The following is a 15,800-nucleotide window of genomic DNA, read 5'->3' on the forward strand; positions in this document are numbered from 1 at the left end:
GGTGCTGGGGAAACTGGGTCGCTACATGCAAAAGAATGAAGCTTGACTACTACCTCACACTATATTGAGTTATTTTTACCATAAGAGAAGAAAATATTATGTGATGATATATTTTATTTTTTTTTTTTTAATTTTCTAGAGGCATGTCTTATTTTATTTTTTATCTATTTGTTTGTTTGTTTGTTTGGTTTATACATGCACTGGGTACAGTCAGAAGCCGGGAGGGTGAGAGAATTCACCAGAGCCAGAGCGGGGAGCAGAGCAGGCAGAAGGACCGAAGTACACTGCTGAGGGGAGCAGCGGGCGGCAGGAGAGGTCTGCACGCCATGTGGGACCCTCCTCCGGTGGCCGGGGAGCAGCCGGGGATCGAACCGGCGCCGCAGAGGCCGCGGGCAGCTTCGCAACCCAGCGCTCAACCGCTGCGCCACCTGGGAGGCCCATGTGATGATATATTTTAGATGAACTAGGATTTAAAAAATGAGAAAAGATGCTTTAGTATTAAATTCAAAATTGGCCATACCTTTTAATTCTGTTCTCCCTACCAGCTCTTCCACAGAAATGAATCTAGCCTCTTGTGAGCTGAATCTTCTCTGCGATCACATTTATAATCTTAAGGGAAATATATTTATCTTATGATCCAGCTTCATCCTACGTTCTCAGAAATTCCTTTTCTGATTAGCATCAAAGGTGACATCCCTTTTCAAAACTTCTTTAGTATATCTCTCTACTCACTTGGCAAATTTTTTTTTACATTTGTACCTTTAATATATGTATTACAGTCTCTACCACTTAATATTAAGCTTCTTGAAGACAAAACCATCTCATTTATAGTTGTATTTCCTACAGGACTGCCCATGTCACTTTCTTTATACATCAATACTTATACAACAAATATTTGTTGACTGCATGTGAGAAGTATTTCTCAACCCAATTCGGTATCCCGGGAATCAACTTAGACAGTAGCAATTGCCTCCCAGAACAGGAATTGGCAAAAAAATTTTGTAAATATTAGTAACTGTTTTAGACATTGCAAGACAAGAGGCAAAAGCAAGGGTATTACTCAAGAACTTGTATAACAAAGGAGAAAATACATTTTCATAAGAATTTTATTTATAAAATTCAAAATGTAATTCAGTAAAATTTTAATACAAGTCTATTAATTATAAAATCTTTTTTGAGGGGATAGCGTTTAACTTATTACAGTTTCTATCATGAAATTTTTCTTTTCACCTTTTATTACTGACCAATTATGAGATTTTTGCATATTTTACATATTTCATCCTTGAAGATTCTTTTCACAAAATAGTGCTGCCAAATGCTACAACTCATGAGCATATGATTTTAATTAAGCATAGTAATTGCTTGAAAGGAACTTATAAAATTTTCTTAGATTCTTCTCTTGATATTTGCCTTTTAGAATGTCATTATGGAGTAGTCATTTCCAACTGAAAGTTAAGTGGAAACTCCTTGACTGCACAGTTAAATGGATTTTGAAATATGAACATGTCTTGCACTTAAATTTTAAAAATGCTGCTGGAACTGAGCTTATAAAATCTACCCTGCAAATTTGTCTGGAAATGTACTCTTTTTAATTTTTGACAGCACTGGAAGTATACAATGTTACTTGATTTGTGATCCAAACATTAGTTTTCATCAAAACAACATCACCATATTTGATGTTTCACAATAAGCATTGTTTTTCTCTGTAATTTTAGGATGAATTTATTAACATCGAGTCACAGAAAGATCTAATTTCTAAAGTCGCTCATCAAATATAATAGAGTGGAAGGGCTCTCCCTTTCATGAAAAAAAAAATTTCAGTCTAAGCATAAAAAAAACTTCCATAAAACGTATGCCAACTAAGCTATCAAAGTTTGGTTGTGTATATAGAATGTCATTCTGTTTCTATTTTCACCAAAAAAAAAAAAAAAAAAAAAAAAAAATCACAGAACTGATGATGTTGGCTCTACTGGTTCAAAAAAAGAGACGAGTGAAACTTTCTCCTCAGAGTACCTGAAGGTGAATGAACACTTAGCCATGAACTCCTTATATTTTCACAAGTTTTGTAAATTAGACTTAAGTACGACATTTTCTGATCCATTGCTATCATATCCATTTGTATCACATTGCATCAGATTCCACTTCAGGTTGCACTGATACAGCATCTTAGTTTCATTGAATATGTTCTAACCTGAAGTCACTCCACAAACTTCATTCCAGTAAATTCCTCAGTTACTACAAAGTCTGATTGATTCCTCGGAGGAGCAATTGAGTAACTAACTCACTGCTAATATCTATTGTCTCATCAGAGAAAAGGAAAACCACTCAAAAACATTTGCCTTGTTTTTATTTTTTGCTTAATGTTGATTTACAACTCTGTATATGATTTATAAGTATCATCCACACCTCTATAAATGTATGTTATCACACCACACCCACCACCAAAGCCCCAACAATTCTCCGCTATAGACCCCTCTCCCTTATTCTTCCTCCCTCCCCTTCTGGTGGCCTCAGTTCTGCAGTCAGGTTTCCAGGGTTTGTTTTGTTTTTGTGTGTGCTCCTTGGTTTTGTTTTTTGTATTCCACATTTTAGTGCAATCATCTGTTATTGGTCTTTTACCCTTCTGAGTTATTTCACAATATAATCTTTAGTTCCATCCATGTTGTCATAAATGGTAAGATTTCATCTTTTTTTTAACAGCTGACTAGTATTCTGTCATGTATATCTTATTGGTGTATAACAATAGTTTCAGACATATAACTTTATTCCCTGTATTGAGTAATGATTACCACAAATAAGTCTTGTTAACACCCATCAGATTATTCTTCTTAAGGAGGCACTAATCATCTATTAAAGTTGTATTGTACACCAAAATACAATACAAACATTTAAAAAAAAACAAAACACTTCACACCTAGGCTGAGTGAGTCAGAGAGTAATGATGGGTTTGGTATTGTCTCAGTATTTCTACTTAAAATACCCAAGATTAATACATTAACTATAATTAAAGAATTTGGGTCAGCTAAAACATTATTTAAACATTTTACTTATTAGAGAAAGAAACCCATGATCATTCTCAAATCTGTGTAAGGTGTCAACAACAGCCTTTCAAAAATCTGACCCCTCCTAAATTTGAGCCTCTGGATGGACTTCGTAAGAACTGTCTCAGTTTTTATTTCGTATGTGTGTTACTTAGGGCATCAGAGGCAACCCAGGAAGAACAGGACCGGATGGGTCCCCAGGCCCTCGCGGAGCAAAAGGTTCATCAGGCCTGCAGGGAAGCCCAGGAGCTCTAGGCCCAAAGGTACTTGAATGTTTTGTCATGGATGAGCAGAAGTGATGATCCTTACTGCCCCTAAGTTCTTTGGCTCAATCACAGGTTGGTAAGATTAATAGCTGTTAATAAGATTTCAATTGTGAAAAGACAAGGGGAAAAAAGAAAAGTATGTGGCCTGATGCAGCTAGCTCCAGACCCGCAGCCAGCCATATAAAGCATCACCTCCAGGAATGATGTTTTAAAAAAGGTTCTTTGATTCATTTTGGTTCTGCTTCCCTCTCTGGCATCATCTTCTCCAAAACAGAGAAATTTTATTTGTTCTAAATATATACTTTCTCAGACACACTTCCTATTCCTCTAACTCTAAATAACCAATTAATCTTCAAAGAGGAGATTATTTCTTAGAATCAAAATGACAGTAATTAAGTTTTGTATTAACATTCATTACATGCAGTGTTTCTGCATGTCAATGGACTTTCCAAACAAAACTGTTATAAATTTCTCTCTGTAGCATTGACTAGAGACAATCTAGAGATTGGTAAAACATTTAAAGTTATTTCATAAAAACCTAGCATGAAGATATGGCACCCTTATCTATATTACCTCTTAATCAATTTGCATAGTTTCACTTCTAAAGAATGTTCAAGTTTTCTGACCCAAATTGTTTACAATTTGAGCCTTCTGTTAATGTTTATACCATCAATATCCCTTTCCACTAAAACTCAGGGTAGCTGAGTAAATGCTAAAACTAAAGAAACAAAAAGATCCCTGCCATTTTCATCTGAATCTGTAGTGAAATAATCCTTATTTGTCAAATGTGAAAGCTATATCTTTGTCTAATATACTGAAAGATAATTTGATAATCTTAAAGAATCTTTGGTCAAAGTCTACCTAAAATAATTTTTCTTTAACACATCTCTAAGCTCCATGTAATTCCCAAGTTTAAGAAGTAATGTGAACAATGTTGCAATTCTCATTTCAGACACAAAATAAATTTAATTTAAAAAACAAGACTTAATATTTAAAAATAATGGTGATTAAGTATATCTATAAAGTGAACTTTTAGGAGATAAAGGGAGTTTATATCAAAGGAGTCGTGGGATACTAGTGATAGGAATTTTTGAATGAGAGAAATTAAAAGATAAGCATGACAAAAGCAAGGGTTCACACATCAGAAAACTTCTCTCTTTCCGGAACCAGGTGGCTGAAACTTCTCTCTATGATATGGAAAACACAGAATAATAACAAGTCAACCAAAATGCCAGTTACACACACACACACCCCCCACCCCACCCCACCCCACCCCACCCCCCATCACTATTCTCTGTATAGCCCATTAATCTCCTCTTTCCACATTTACAGACACAATCTCTGAATTTCTTTTCCCTAATTCTCTATTCTTGTTCAATATAATCAAATATTACTTAAGTGGCAAATAGTATTGGAGAGAATGAGCATGGAGAATTTCATAGTACCTGTACTCTCCCTAAAGATGGAGTTGTATTTGGGTTTAACTTAAAAGCCAACATATCTGGAGATCCTGAAGTTAACATCACCTTTCTTTTTTTGTCCATAGGGTGAACAAGGGTTACCTGGTCAACCTGGAATTCAAGGAAAAAGAGGTCACAGAGGAGCACAAGGAGATCAAGGACCATGTGGAGAGCCTGGCCTGAAAGGACAGCCTGTATGTGCCAACACAGAAATCCACTAAACACTTATTCCAGGACCAGCCCACCATGGCACAGTAATGATAATTGTATCTATTCATGTTGCAGGGGGAACATGGTGTTCAAGGTTTGACAGGTTTCCAAGGATTCCCAGGCCCCAAAGTATGTTTACTTATTTTCTGCTAGTCTTCTACCTATATAAAAAAGAAAATGTTGAAATACCAATATTTATCTCTGACTTTAGCTTTTTGTTCAATCTGCAAAGATTCATTTGGTATAGTTATATATGCATATATATATTTGAGTTTTGAGTGTGATCATTTTAAAAACATAGGTAACTATTTCTCTAGCAAGTGTACTGTATAGTTTACTTTTGTTCCTTCTCATCCATTTCTTTTTTTTTTTAAAGACAGAAGCTTATTTATTTTTAAAGATTTATTTATGCATACAAGAACTGGGGTACAGGTCAGAGGGGCAGGGGATGTGTGTGAGAGGATTCACCAGAGAGAAAGAGTGGGGAACAGAGCAGGTGGTTCTACTGAAATACACTACTGAGGGGAGCAGCGGACAAGACAGGAGAGGTCTGTCACGCCATATGGGTATCTCCCTGACTGGGGGATTGAACTCGTGCTGCAGAGGCTGTGGATAGCTTCATAGTGCTGTGCTTAACCCCCGTGCCACCAGAGAACCCTTCATCCATTTTCTCAAATGTTTTATCACAAAAATTACAAGCCATTCTTCACAATTGAGAGAATGAGTGAACTCTACCTAGATTTTACCACTAATATTTTACTCTACTTGCTTTATTATGTGCCATCTATCCATTTCTCTCTTCTTGCAATCCAGTTTTGGTGTATTTCAAAAGTTTAAAGACCCTACAAAATATTTCAGCATGCACATTATAAACTATCACATTCCAGTTTTTAAAGAGCCAATTTTTAATAGATAATTACAAGGCTTTTTCATCTGTAAAACGTTCATATCGAACTAAAGATTTCAGCTCTTTATCTTTATTTCTAGGGTCCTGAAGGAGATGCTGGCATTGTTGGAATATCAGGTCCTAAAGGTCCTATAGGACAGAGAGTAAGTATAAAGTCATTTTGCCTGCCCAGCATTTGTGATTCCATGCCAGTTGTAGGAGTTAAGGTTAAGAGCTCTAAAATTAATACACTCCAAATTAATGACTTACTAAAATGACTTTTAAGGTACAAATTACTAGAGCACATGCAGAAGTCCTCAAACTTTTTCAATTATATGACTCATCTGAGCAAAAGACCACCCATATTTCCCAGTTCTTTTAAAAAATCATCAGAATTAATGTGAGTACTACTTAATGTATTTATTAACATGCACCAGGAACAAAAAAACAGAAAGCAGATTTATAAGTATTAATGCAACCAGAGACCACCCCCGGGTACCACCTGGAAGAGGCTTGCCTATGACCTGAGTTCCTGAGACCACACTTTGAAAAATATTTCCTGATAGCTACGTTTCCCCAGCTCAGGGGTAGGTATCCCCAGAGAGGGATCAGGAACCTGCTTAAAGAGTTGCAAAATACAAGGACTGAAGAACTCCTTAGCTGTTTAGTGCCTGGAATTGCAACTGTACAAAATATGACTAGGATACATACGCTACCAAAAATTGCTAGTTATTGTATTTGTTTATTGTTGTATATTGTTCATTGATTTTTTGCTTTATTTTTATTAACTATAGTTCTCTAATTTTTAAAATGGCCTATAAAACTGAAAATGATTTAAAAAGCACCTATAAAACATCAAACAGTAGTTTGACTATAGTAGCAGCACCTCTGTGACTAACAGTCACTTCTGTAGAGAAAGCAGGGAAAAGACAGCAAATCAGATATAGGAGGAAGAAGCCTTAAAGACCTTTGCAACAGAAAACCAGTGTCTTTTTCAAAATAGTAACTGAAAAATGAAAAATTTGAAATCCTATACCCCTCACCTATCTCCACAATAAATTCTTTTAAGGAATACAAAGAGCAGTGTTGTCATGGAAAAAGTTTAAAGACCCTTCTCAACATTTCTTCAGGTGCAAATTTATTAGTTATTTTTATGATTTTTGAAGAACCATGGAAAGTTGGGGGTTTTATATAAAATTTTCAATTCTTGATAATCCACAGGTGGGTTATATATTACTAGGTTTCTCTATAGTAAATATTGCTTTTAAGTTCTTATATATATTAAGTTCCCTACTAATTAAATCCATTCATTCTAGTTTTATTAAATTCTCAACTAATTAAATACTTTCTTGATATTGTCAAAGGAAGTTTGGCCACCTGCCTAGCATCTGTCCTAAGCAGAGCCTTACCAGGTGCTGGGGTTCTGGAGGCCAGGATCTAAGCCTATATAGGTTTCCCTTGCTCTACAAGTCGAGAGAGTAGAGGTCCTATGAAAACTTTCTTAAGTTGAAATGATAAAAAGAAGCAGTTACCATTAAATTATATGGAAAATTTTTGAGCCTTCCCCGACCCAAAAGATAATCTACCAAATCATCCAATATAACACATCAAACCTAAGACAACACTAACATCCAGTAAAAGTGAGACTGATGTGACATATACATCCTGTATCAAGTATTTCCCAGGGAAGGAGCTTGACAGTGCCACTCTAGCTGCTTGGGGTGTAACAGCTGCAAAACAAACACTGATTATCTATTTTTGCTTTCCACCTTTTGTTAAAGTGAAAATCCTCTTCAGATTTCTTTCAGTTAGTGAAAACAGGTACTAATGTAAGTCTTTCACAAAAGACAAATGGCATAGGCAAACTTTTGAAAAGTGGAAGATTCCTGTATTGCTTTGCAATTCCAAAAATCTTACCAGTTCACCCATAGCTCATAAATACTAATTTTTAAGTGCAGATAATCCTTTAGTAAGTCACTATAGAGATAAAAGTTTAGATATTTAGCAAAAGACTGTTATGTAGCAGGAACTTGTATCCAGTTCGTGACCTTTGTGTAATTTAATCCTAATATAAAAATCCTGTGAGAGATTTTGTAATCTCCATTTTTCAGATGGGGAAACTAAGTCTCTGAAAGGTAATCTAGTCAAGGCTATAGATAGTTAATATATAGGAAAATCATAATCTGTATCCACATCTATTTGACCAAGTAATATGTTAGAAGGTTACTTTTTTAATTGCATAACAAGAATGTAGAATGATATTAAGTAGACCAGTATCTTATTCTTGCTCAATAGTCAATAAATATGTAATGAAAACTATATTAAATCACTTGAAATATGAAATATGAATTACTAGTTTCCATTGCAAAGCTGTATTTATGTAAGTAACTGGTACCATTCATTAAAATCATGGCACCTCATTTTTGGACACATTTAGATAAACAGATAATTTTTTGCTCTTTTGGTCTACTTTTTCTAGAGGCCACTTTTAATTCCATTTTTTAAACTAATGATCATTTCAGTCAGTGATATTATAGGCAGGTTTACTAGCTTAAAGTTTTGTGACTTTTATTCAGTGATAAACCAGTCTAGAAGATATGTTTAAGAAAAATCTAATCTCTTGATTTAATTGTGGATCTTTGGGAATTGGATATCATATTTGTAAATTATTCTTTAAGCTGGTCTTTTTGTTTAAAATTGATTCCATTGGTTTACTTTTAGAGTATTAGAAAATTTCTTTCTAGACCAACTTAATGTTAAAATTTGTTGCTGGATTGCATCACATTATCTTGTTTGATAGTTTTTGCTAGACATCAGTAGACATTGGAAAAAGAGAAAGCCTCCTAGATATCTACATTTATGTACTCCATATTAAGTGTGAATCAGAAAGACTGAAATTTGCAGCCAGTGTGAGTAGATGTTGGGGGGAATAAACCTAAAACAGGTATTTTGTATTCATTATGAAATGATAGTCTTCATACTTAGTTTGGGAGGTTGTTGTCATATTCATAGTTTTCATATGTAATTCTCAAATTGCTCCATATGATAGAGCACATATGATGCCCTCTGATTCTCTCCTATACATTCTGGTTCCTATACTTTCTTTCTCCCCTATACTTTTTTCAAGATGCGTGTCACTCAGGCATCTACCTGCTTCTTCAACATCTTTAAAGAAACATATTCAAAATTTTGGTCATCTTTCTATGTAGTCTTTTTCAATAAAGTAACTCCATTTGTTACATAATTATACACATATGAAATGGCATTATTGAAGTTAACACCATATAAAAATTGTAACGCTAATTTATCATTTTGTTAGAAATTATATAGATAGAAGATTCCAGGTAAGAAACTATAATAATATGCAGAATTGTGTCACGGACTGCAAATCAAAATTACTGTGCTTTCTACTAATACTAAGAGTGTGTAATAAAAACTGGCATTATGTGGACATGGGCTGTTTTACCATTGGATAAGAAATTTTATACTGGCAATGAAACTCCCTATTTTTCTTTTGCCCCAACAGGGAAGCGCTGGCCCCCTCGGCAAAGAAGGTATAATAGGCCCAACAGGTAGAACTGTAAGTTTGTCATAATTCAGGTCCTTTTTTTCTTTTTCATATTCCTCCCTCCAGCCCCCTTTAATCCTATTTTTAGCTAATCCACAAAGAAATTATCTTGGATATTTGAGACGCAAAGGGCAAGTATAGATGTGTATTTTCTTCTGGAAGCTGATTCCTTAAAACTTACTGATCGTGGGCCTCCCCGGTGGCGCAGCGGTTGAGCGCTGGGTTGCGAAGCTGCCGGCAACCTCTGCGGCGCCAGCTCGATCCCCAGCTGCTCCCCCCGGCCACCTGAGGAGGGCCCCACATGGCGGGCAGACCTCTCCTGCCACCCGCTGCTCCCCTCAGCAGTGTGCTTCGGTCTTTCTGCCTGCTCTGCTCCCTGCTCTGGTGAATTCTCTCACCCTCCTGCGCTTCTGACTGTACCCAGTGCATGTATTAACAAAACAAACAAACAAATAAATAAATAAAAAACATGCCTCAAAAAAAAAAAAAACTTACTGATCGTGTGGTCAGGAGGAAGGTATATACAGTGATGCAGACATTTAAAACTTGGGTTGAGAAAGGAAAATAGAACTGGTACAGGGGAGAAAAGGTTGAGAATCACATGCACAGAAGTGATCTCTATAACAAAAAGAATCAATTTTCTGAAAAGAGAAAGTATAACACAAGGAGTCAGATAGTTCAGATTTGAGTCTACAAGTGCCACTTTACATGAAAGAAAGTACTAGTCGGTGGTAACAGCAGGGAAACCAGAAAAATACAAGGTTACAATAGATGAGTTCCAAGAAAGGATTAGTCAACAGTGATCTTTAAGAAACTATGTTGCAGTAGAATATAGAATACACATTGCAATGAAGAAGAAATTAGATAAAATATTTAATAACTTCACAAATTCTTTCAGAAAATTTTCAGGAAAAATATTTTCATATAACTCATGAAAAAACAGATGAAGTTCACAGTTACTCAAGATGACTCAACTAGTGGTTGCACAGCTGATGTTCTCACATCAAGGCCTCTTATTCAGGCGTGACCATTTCATGCATCATCATGGAACACTTAAGAATTAGTTGTATCACACCTGAAAGGAGACATCAAACATTGTATAAAAATGAAAAACAATGTAAAAATAAAAAAGAATTAAAGAATTAGTTGTATCTACTTTGCCTGACTTGTAGTGTTTCATGATGCTAGGTGGGTGAAATCTGATACAATGAAGAGTATATAATAGGATATCAATATTCTAAAATCTGATTATGTGTGTATACACACATATGTGTGGTGTGTGTCAACATTTGATTAGAAAAATGTATGCAGAGATATGTACTAGATCATTAATACTGGGTTAGCGGTAGGGAGGAGATTTAAAAAAGTTCTGCAAAAAAAACTTAATCAGTTTTTTAAGTTAATATCCAACTTTAAAATGGGCGAAGGACATGGTAGGAAATGCAAAAACAGTAATATAAGTGGTCAATAGTGACTTTATATTTTTAGCTTGTAAAATAATAGAGTGATAGTGCATGACATGTATCAAAAGAATTATACACTCCCCTAGATTGTAGGTATGTGTATATGATTTTAAACTTTCTGGAGGACAATATCAAAAATTTAGAGCCCAAGGATATTTATCACAGTGTTATGAATAGTGTTTATAATATCAGACTATGCATTCTCTTCAACTGCACATGAAACATTCTCTGAAATAAACCATATCTTGGACCACAAAACAAATTTTGCTTAACTTAAAAGAATTGAAGTCATATAAGGTCTTGTTCTCTGGCCATGATGGAATTAAACTAAAAATCAAAAACCTAGAAAGACAATAATAAAATATTCAAACACTTGGAAATTAAACCACACATTTCTAAATAATACACAGACCAAAGAAGATGTCTCAAAGAAGGGTAGAAAATATTTTGAATTGAATGAAAATATATGGAACATATCAAAATTTGTGGAATATAGCTCAGAAGGAAAAATAGAAACAAAAGAGGAAATCATCTCAGAAACAAGGTCTTTGGAGGCTAAGAGAAATAATTATTAGAAGAATTTTAACCTTTTCTAGACTACCTTGTTTTATATTTGATTTTCAGGTCAGCTGTTTGACTTAATGGAATGACTAAGTAGCTTATTTTCCTTGTCTCACTTTACATGAAGATGTGGATAGTGAAATAGTGTGATGAATCAATAGTTTTTGTTTTGCTTTGCTTTACTTAGGAAAAGAAAACTGAAATATATGTGAATTCACTAAATCTTGCTGGATAGAAAAAATAAAAATATAAATTGTCATGTTTCTTTATACAGTCTCAAATACATTTTATAAATATCAGTAATGCTAAACTAACTTTTTTTTACTTTTAGGGACCAAGAGGTGAAAGGGGCTTCAGAGGTGAAACTGTAAGTCTAACTAAATTTGTGGTTAAAGTATCACTTGTCATTAGGTTATAAGGTCTATGAAAATAAGGACCATGTTTGATTTGTTCATTATTATGTCTCTGATACTGTGGAATGAAAATAAAATTATAGATTTTAGTAAGTAGAACCAATTCTCATAGCATATCATAGTGAAACCTGATAAGTCCTAAGCATGTTTAAGAACCCGCCAGTCACACTTTTTCCAGATTGCTGTGTGAAATGGAATATTTGTCTTGTAAGGCATCAGGAAAGGAGGTGTAGGTTCCAGAACAAGAGCGGTGCCAGTTCATTTCAGGTATATAACCCTAAGTACAGTCTGCGTGGAAGAGGACTACAAAGCAGGAGCAATCGTTAGTTGTATATTTCAGGCAGTCAGAAACAATGACGCAAGGATGGACAAAGTGTACACAGCAATTTCAGGACCTAAATGGATTATACTGACACTGTTTCCCACATATCTGATGCCAGTTCTTCTGAGTTAGAATGTATTTTGTAAAGGCATCACTTTCTGAGCAAATCATGCTGAATTTATTAAAGCAGCAACCATAAACTGGTAAGGGATGTAGTAAAATCAGGGGAGTGGAAACCAATTATAAAAGGCACATAAAAATAAATGTAAAGATAGTAGTAAAATCTAGATTGAAAAGTAATGAGATTACATGATGACACTGAAATTTCTGCATTTCACTATAGGGTATGTTTGGTCTCAAATAAGTTGCAATTACATTAATTAGCAGATGAAATTATGTGGTTTCAGATCATGTATGAATCCAAAAGGAATTCTACATTTATCTTGAGAGAGTGAATCACTTTTTCTTAATAGTGTGTTAGCTAGAAGAATAAAAAAAAGTACCAATAAATGTTATAATGTTGGAATAGTATATTGTTTCTCTTGGCTCTATTCTGTGTAGTTGTTTTATTGGGGTTATCCTGCCCTGTCTTGTTTGGTTTAAAAGTTTGATCATATTTGTGATGATCTAACTTGTTCTGGGTAGGCTGACATGAACACAGTAAAATCAGCAGTTAGAAATAATTTCCCCATTTCAATTCCTCCTTCAAAGTCAAAAATAGGATATATATTTTATACTGAACAATTAGTGAGATTTTGCAAATGTAATAAATATGGTAAGTGGGGTGAAATGTCAATTGTTTATTTTTGCAATTTTGATTAATAATGGACAGACTTGCACAGCCAAATTCACTCTGAGTCTCTGTATATTTAAAAGGTTATTTCCTACACAACATGTCCCTAACTTACCATGAAGCTTCTGAGGTACAAGTTATATACATTGTCTGCTTTAAATTGTAATCATAAACATGCAAACTAAGAAATGTCCTGCAGTCATGGTATTGGATTTCTCCATCCTTTTAAAGTTACCCAGTGCTATTTGTTCTCGTTATCACAGTATATTTAGGATCAACAATTTTATTAATAAAATATACTTAGTACAAATCAAACATGGCGTCAATATTAAGTCAAACACAGCATCAATATTATTCAAAACTCAGCTGACAATAACTTTTGCCTTTCCATCTTCTAACCATAATCTAACTGTGGCTCAATGTCATCTTAAAATTTAGTTAACCATCAAGTAAGTTAAATTTTGAGCAGACATTTCAGTGATTACTTAATTGATTACTATTGTTTCATTTTGGAAAAACATCAACATAACTTTTCACAATAGTATATACATTTTAATTATTCTGCTTTCTAAATTAATACTAGTTAATCTTTTTTTAAAGATTTATTTATTTATGCAAAATCTGGGGTACAGACCAGATGCATGGGAGGGTGAGAGGATTCACCAGAGACAGAGCGGGGCACAGAACAGGCAGACTGATGAAATACACTGCTCAGGGGAGCAGCGAGCAAGACAGGAGAGGTCTGCCACACCATATGGGATTCTCCCTGGCCAGCCGGGATCGAACCCGCACTGCAGAAGCTGCAGACAGCTTCTACAGTGCGGTGCTCAACCACCTGCGCCACCAGGGAGGCCCACTGGTTAATCTTAACATTATTATTTCAGTAACAATTTTGTACAACTGTGTACTAGGCACTATAGTTCTAGAAAACATAAAGCTTATTAAGGTATTTTTAAGGATGTAGAGACTTTCCATTATGTTACATACTATGTGATCCAGCAGGAGTGGTTAGTTGAGCAGGAAAGAGGCAGCATGGTAGATAGGCAAGGTGGATATTGAGTTTTTAAAAGGTGTTGGAATGGGAGTTAGATAGAAAACATAAGGAGGAGCATTCTTGGTCAAGGAATGGTCACTTGCAAGAGAATGCAGATGTGGAAACCATGAAGGATTCCAAGTCTGCAAGTAATTGTTCATCCATGAAGTATAGGATGTATTAGAGATAGTAAGTGGAAATGAGGCCCAGACCTTAAAGAAACAGGGATGGGGATACACATTTAATAAGAACATATATTTTTGTATCTGTTTGACTTGGATTTTCATTTAAGCTCTGCCTCTGATTTGCTGGTTAACCAGTTCATTTCCTTAACTGTAAAAATGGAAATAAATCATACCATTGGCAGACAGTGCCATACACAACTTGACACATAGTGAGTTCTCAGAAAATGGTAGCTATCACCATTAAGAAATTCATTCTCTATCCTCTAAGCAATAAAAAGTCACGTGATTTTAACTATATAATGACATGCCTAGATTTCCATTCTGCAAGTAAAAGGTAGTTAGCATAGTGAAGAGAATAAAGTCAGGAAGTCAGATTAGGAATCTAAGCAAAACAAGATGTCTTAGTTTGGGCATCTAAAACACATTGCCACTGATAAGGTGGCTTAATCAACAAACATTTATTTCCACAGTTCTAGAGACTGGGAAGTCCAACATCAAGGTGCTGGTAGATTTGATATATAATGAGGACCTATACGGTATCTTTCCCTGATTTGCAGAGGCCCATCTTGGTGATAACCTCACATGGTGGAGAAAGAGATTATCACTCTTATGACTTTTTTCAAGGGTACTACCATTCATGAGGGCTCAACCCTTGTGATCTAATTATTTCCCAAAAGTCTTACCTCTAAATATCTTCACATTGTAGAGTAGTTCTTCAATATATGAATTTGTTTGGGGTATGAATGGGGGACACAAACATTCAGGCCATAGTACATGATTAGCCCTCAACTAAGAGAGTTGCTATGATGGAAAAGTGGTGTTTTGGATAAGTTTGGAGATGAAATCAATAGTAGTAACCAACTTATAGGTGAATTTTGAAATAAAAGAAGAGGTGTCTAAGAATACCATCTGTGATAGGTGGACAGCAGGTAGAAATAACAGAGAATACATCCAGGGACAGTTTTAATATTTTAAATGTTACATTTATATTTAAATGAATAATTCAGTCTCTAGTTATAATAGCAATAAAACTTAAATATCCAGCTCATTCATGAATGTGGGTTATAGCTAAGTACAAGAGCATATAGCTTCAAAATACTAAAACAGCTTTGAATATTGTCATTTACCTCACACAAAATGGTGATGGTAGAAGTTAAATTCTAGTTTTTTTGCTTACATCAAATCAAAAGAATACTATGTTCATATTGTGGTTTTTTTCCATTTCTTTCAGGGTCCCCAAGGACCAAGAGGTCAACAGGGGCCTCCGGTGAGTTTATTTACATCTGTTTACTGTTGATGCTTATAAAACTTAATTGTTTATATACTAAACAAATACTTTTTAAAATTTATTATGTTATAGGGTCCACCTGGAGCACCGGGTCCAAGAGTAAGTTTTATTTGATGTTGGTATATCATATTGATTTGTAAATTTCTCCTATTAACTCCTTTTTAAAAGGTGTACCTCAGGAACTGTTCCTTTTGCTAGTCTGATATAGAGTCAGCCCAAGGATGTTAATTTGAAATCCAAATCTCAGACGTCTTATCTATAAAATAAGGATGGAATTGCTTGGGCAGATGTGAGCTTTAAATAAGAAGTAA

General features: G+C 34.9%; 1 protein-coding gene across 1 annotated transcript in view; it reads left to right on the forward strand.

Moving 5' to 3' along the window:
• The window catches only part of COL24A1 (collagen type XXIV alpha 1 chain), a gene marked incomplete at both ends in the record, with an annotated part of 264,900 nt that overhangs the window by 228,127 nt on the left and 20,973 nt on the right, over positions 1–15,800 (forward strand). The window contains 8 exons of the mRNA XM_084243185.1: positions 3,197–3,304; positions 4,854–4,961; positions 5,053–5,106; positions 5,965–6,027; positions 9,390–9,443; positions 11,787–11,822; positions 15,433–15,468; positions 15,562–15,588. Of these exons, the coding sequence (XP_084099311.1) occupies positions 3,197–3,304; positions 4,854–4,961; positions 5,053–5,106; positions 5,965–6,027; positions 9,390–9,443; positions 11,787–11,822; positions 15,433–15,468; positions 15,562–15,588 (486 nt within the window). The remainder of the gene's footprint in view (positions 1–3,196; positions 3,305–4,853; positions 4,962–5,052; positions 5,107–5,964; positions 6,028–9,389; positions 9,444–11,786; positions 11,823–15,432; positions 15,469–15,561; positions 15,589–15,800) is intronic.

Source organism: Talpa europaea, assembly GCF_964194135.1.
Source record: "Talpa europaea genome assembly, chromosome: 9".
Classification (NCBI taxonomy): domain Eukaryota; kingdom Metazoa; phylum Chordata; class Mammalia; order Eulipotyphla; family Talpidae; genus Talpa; species Talpa europaea.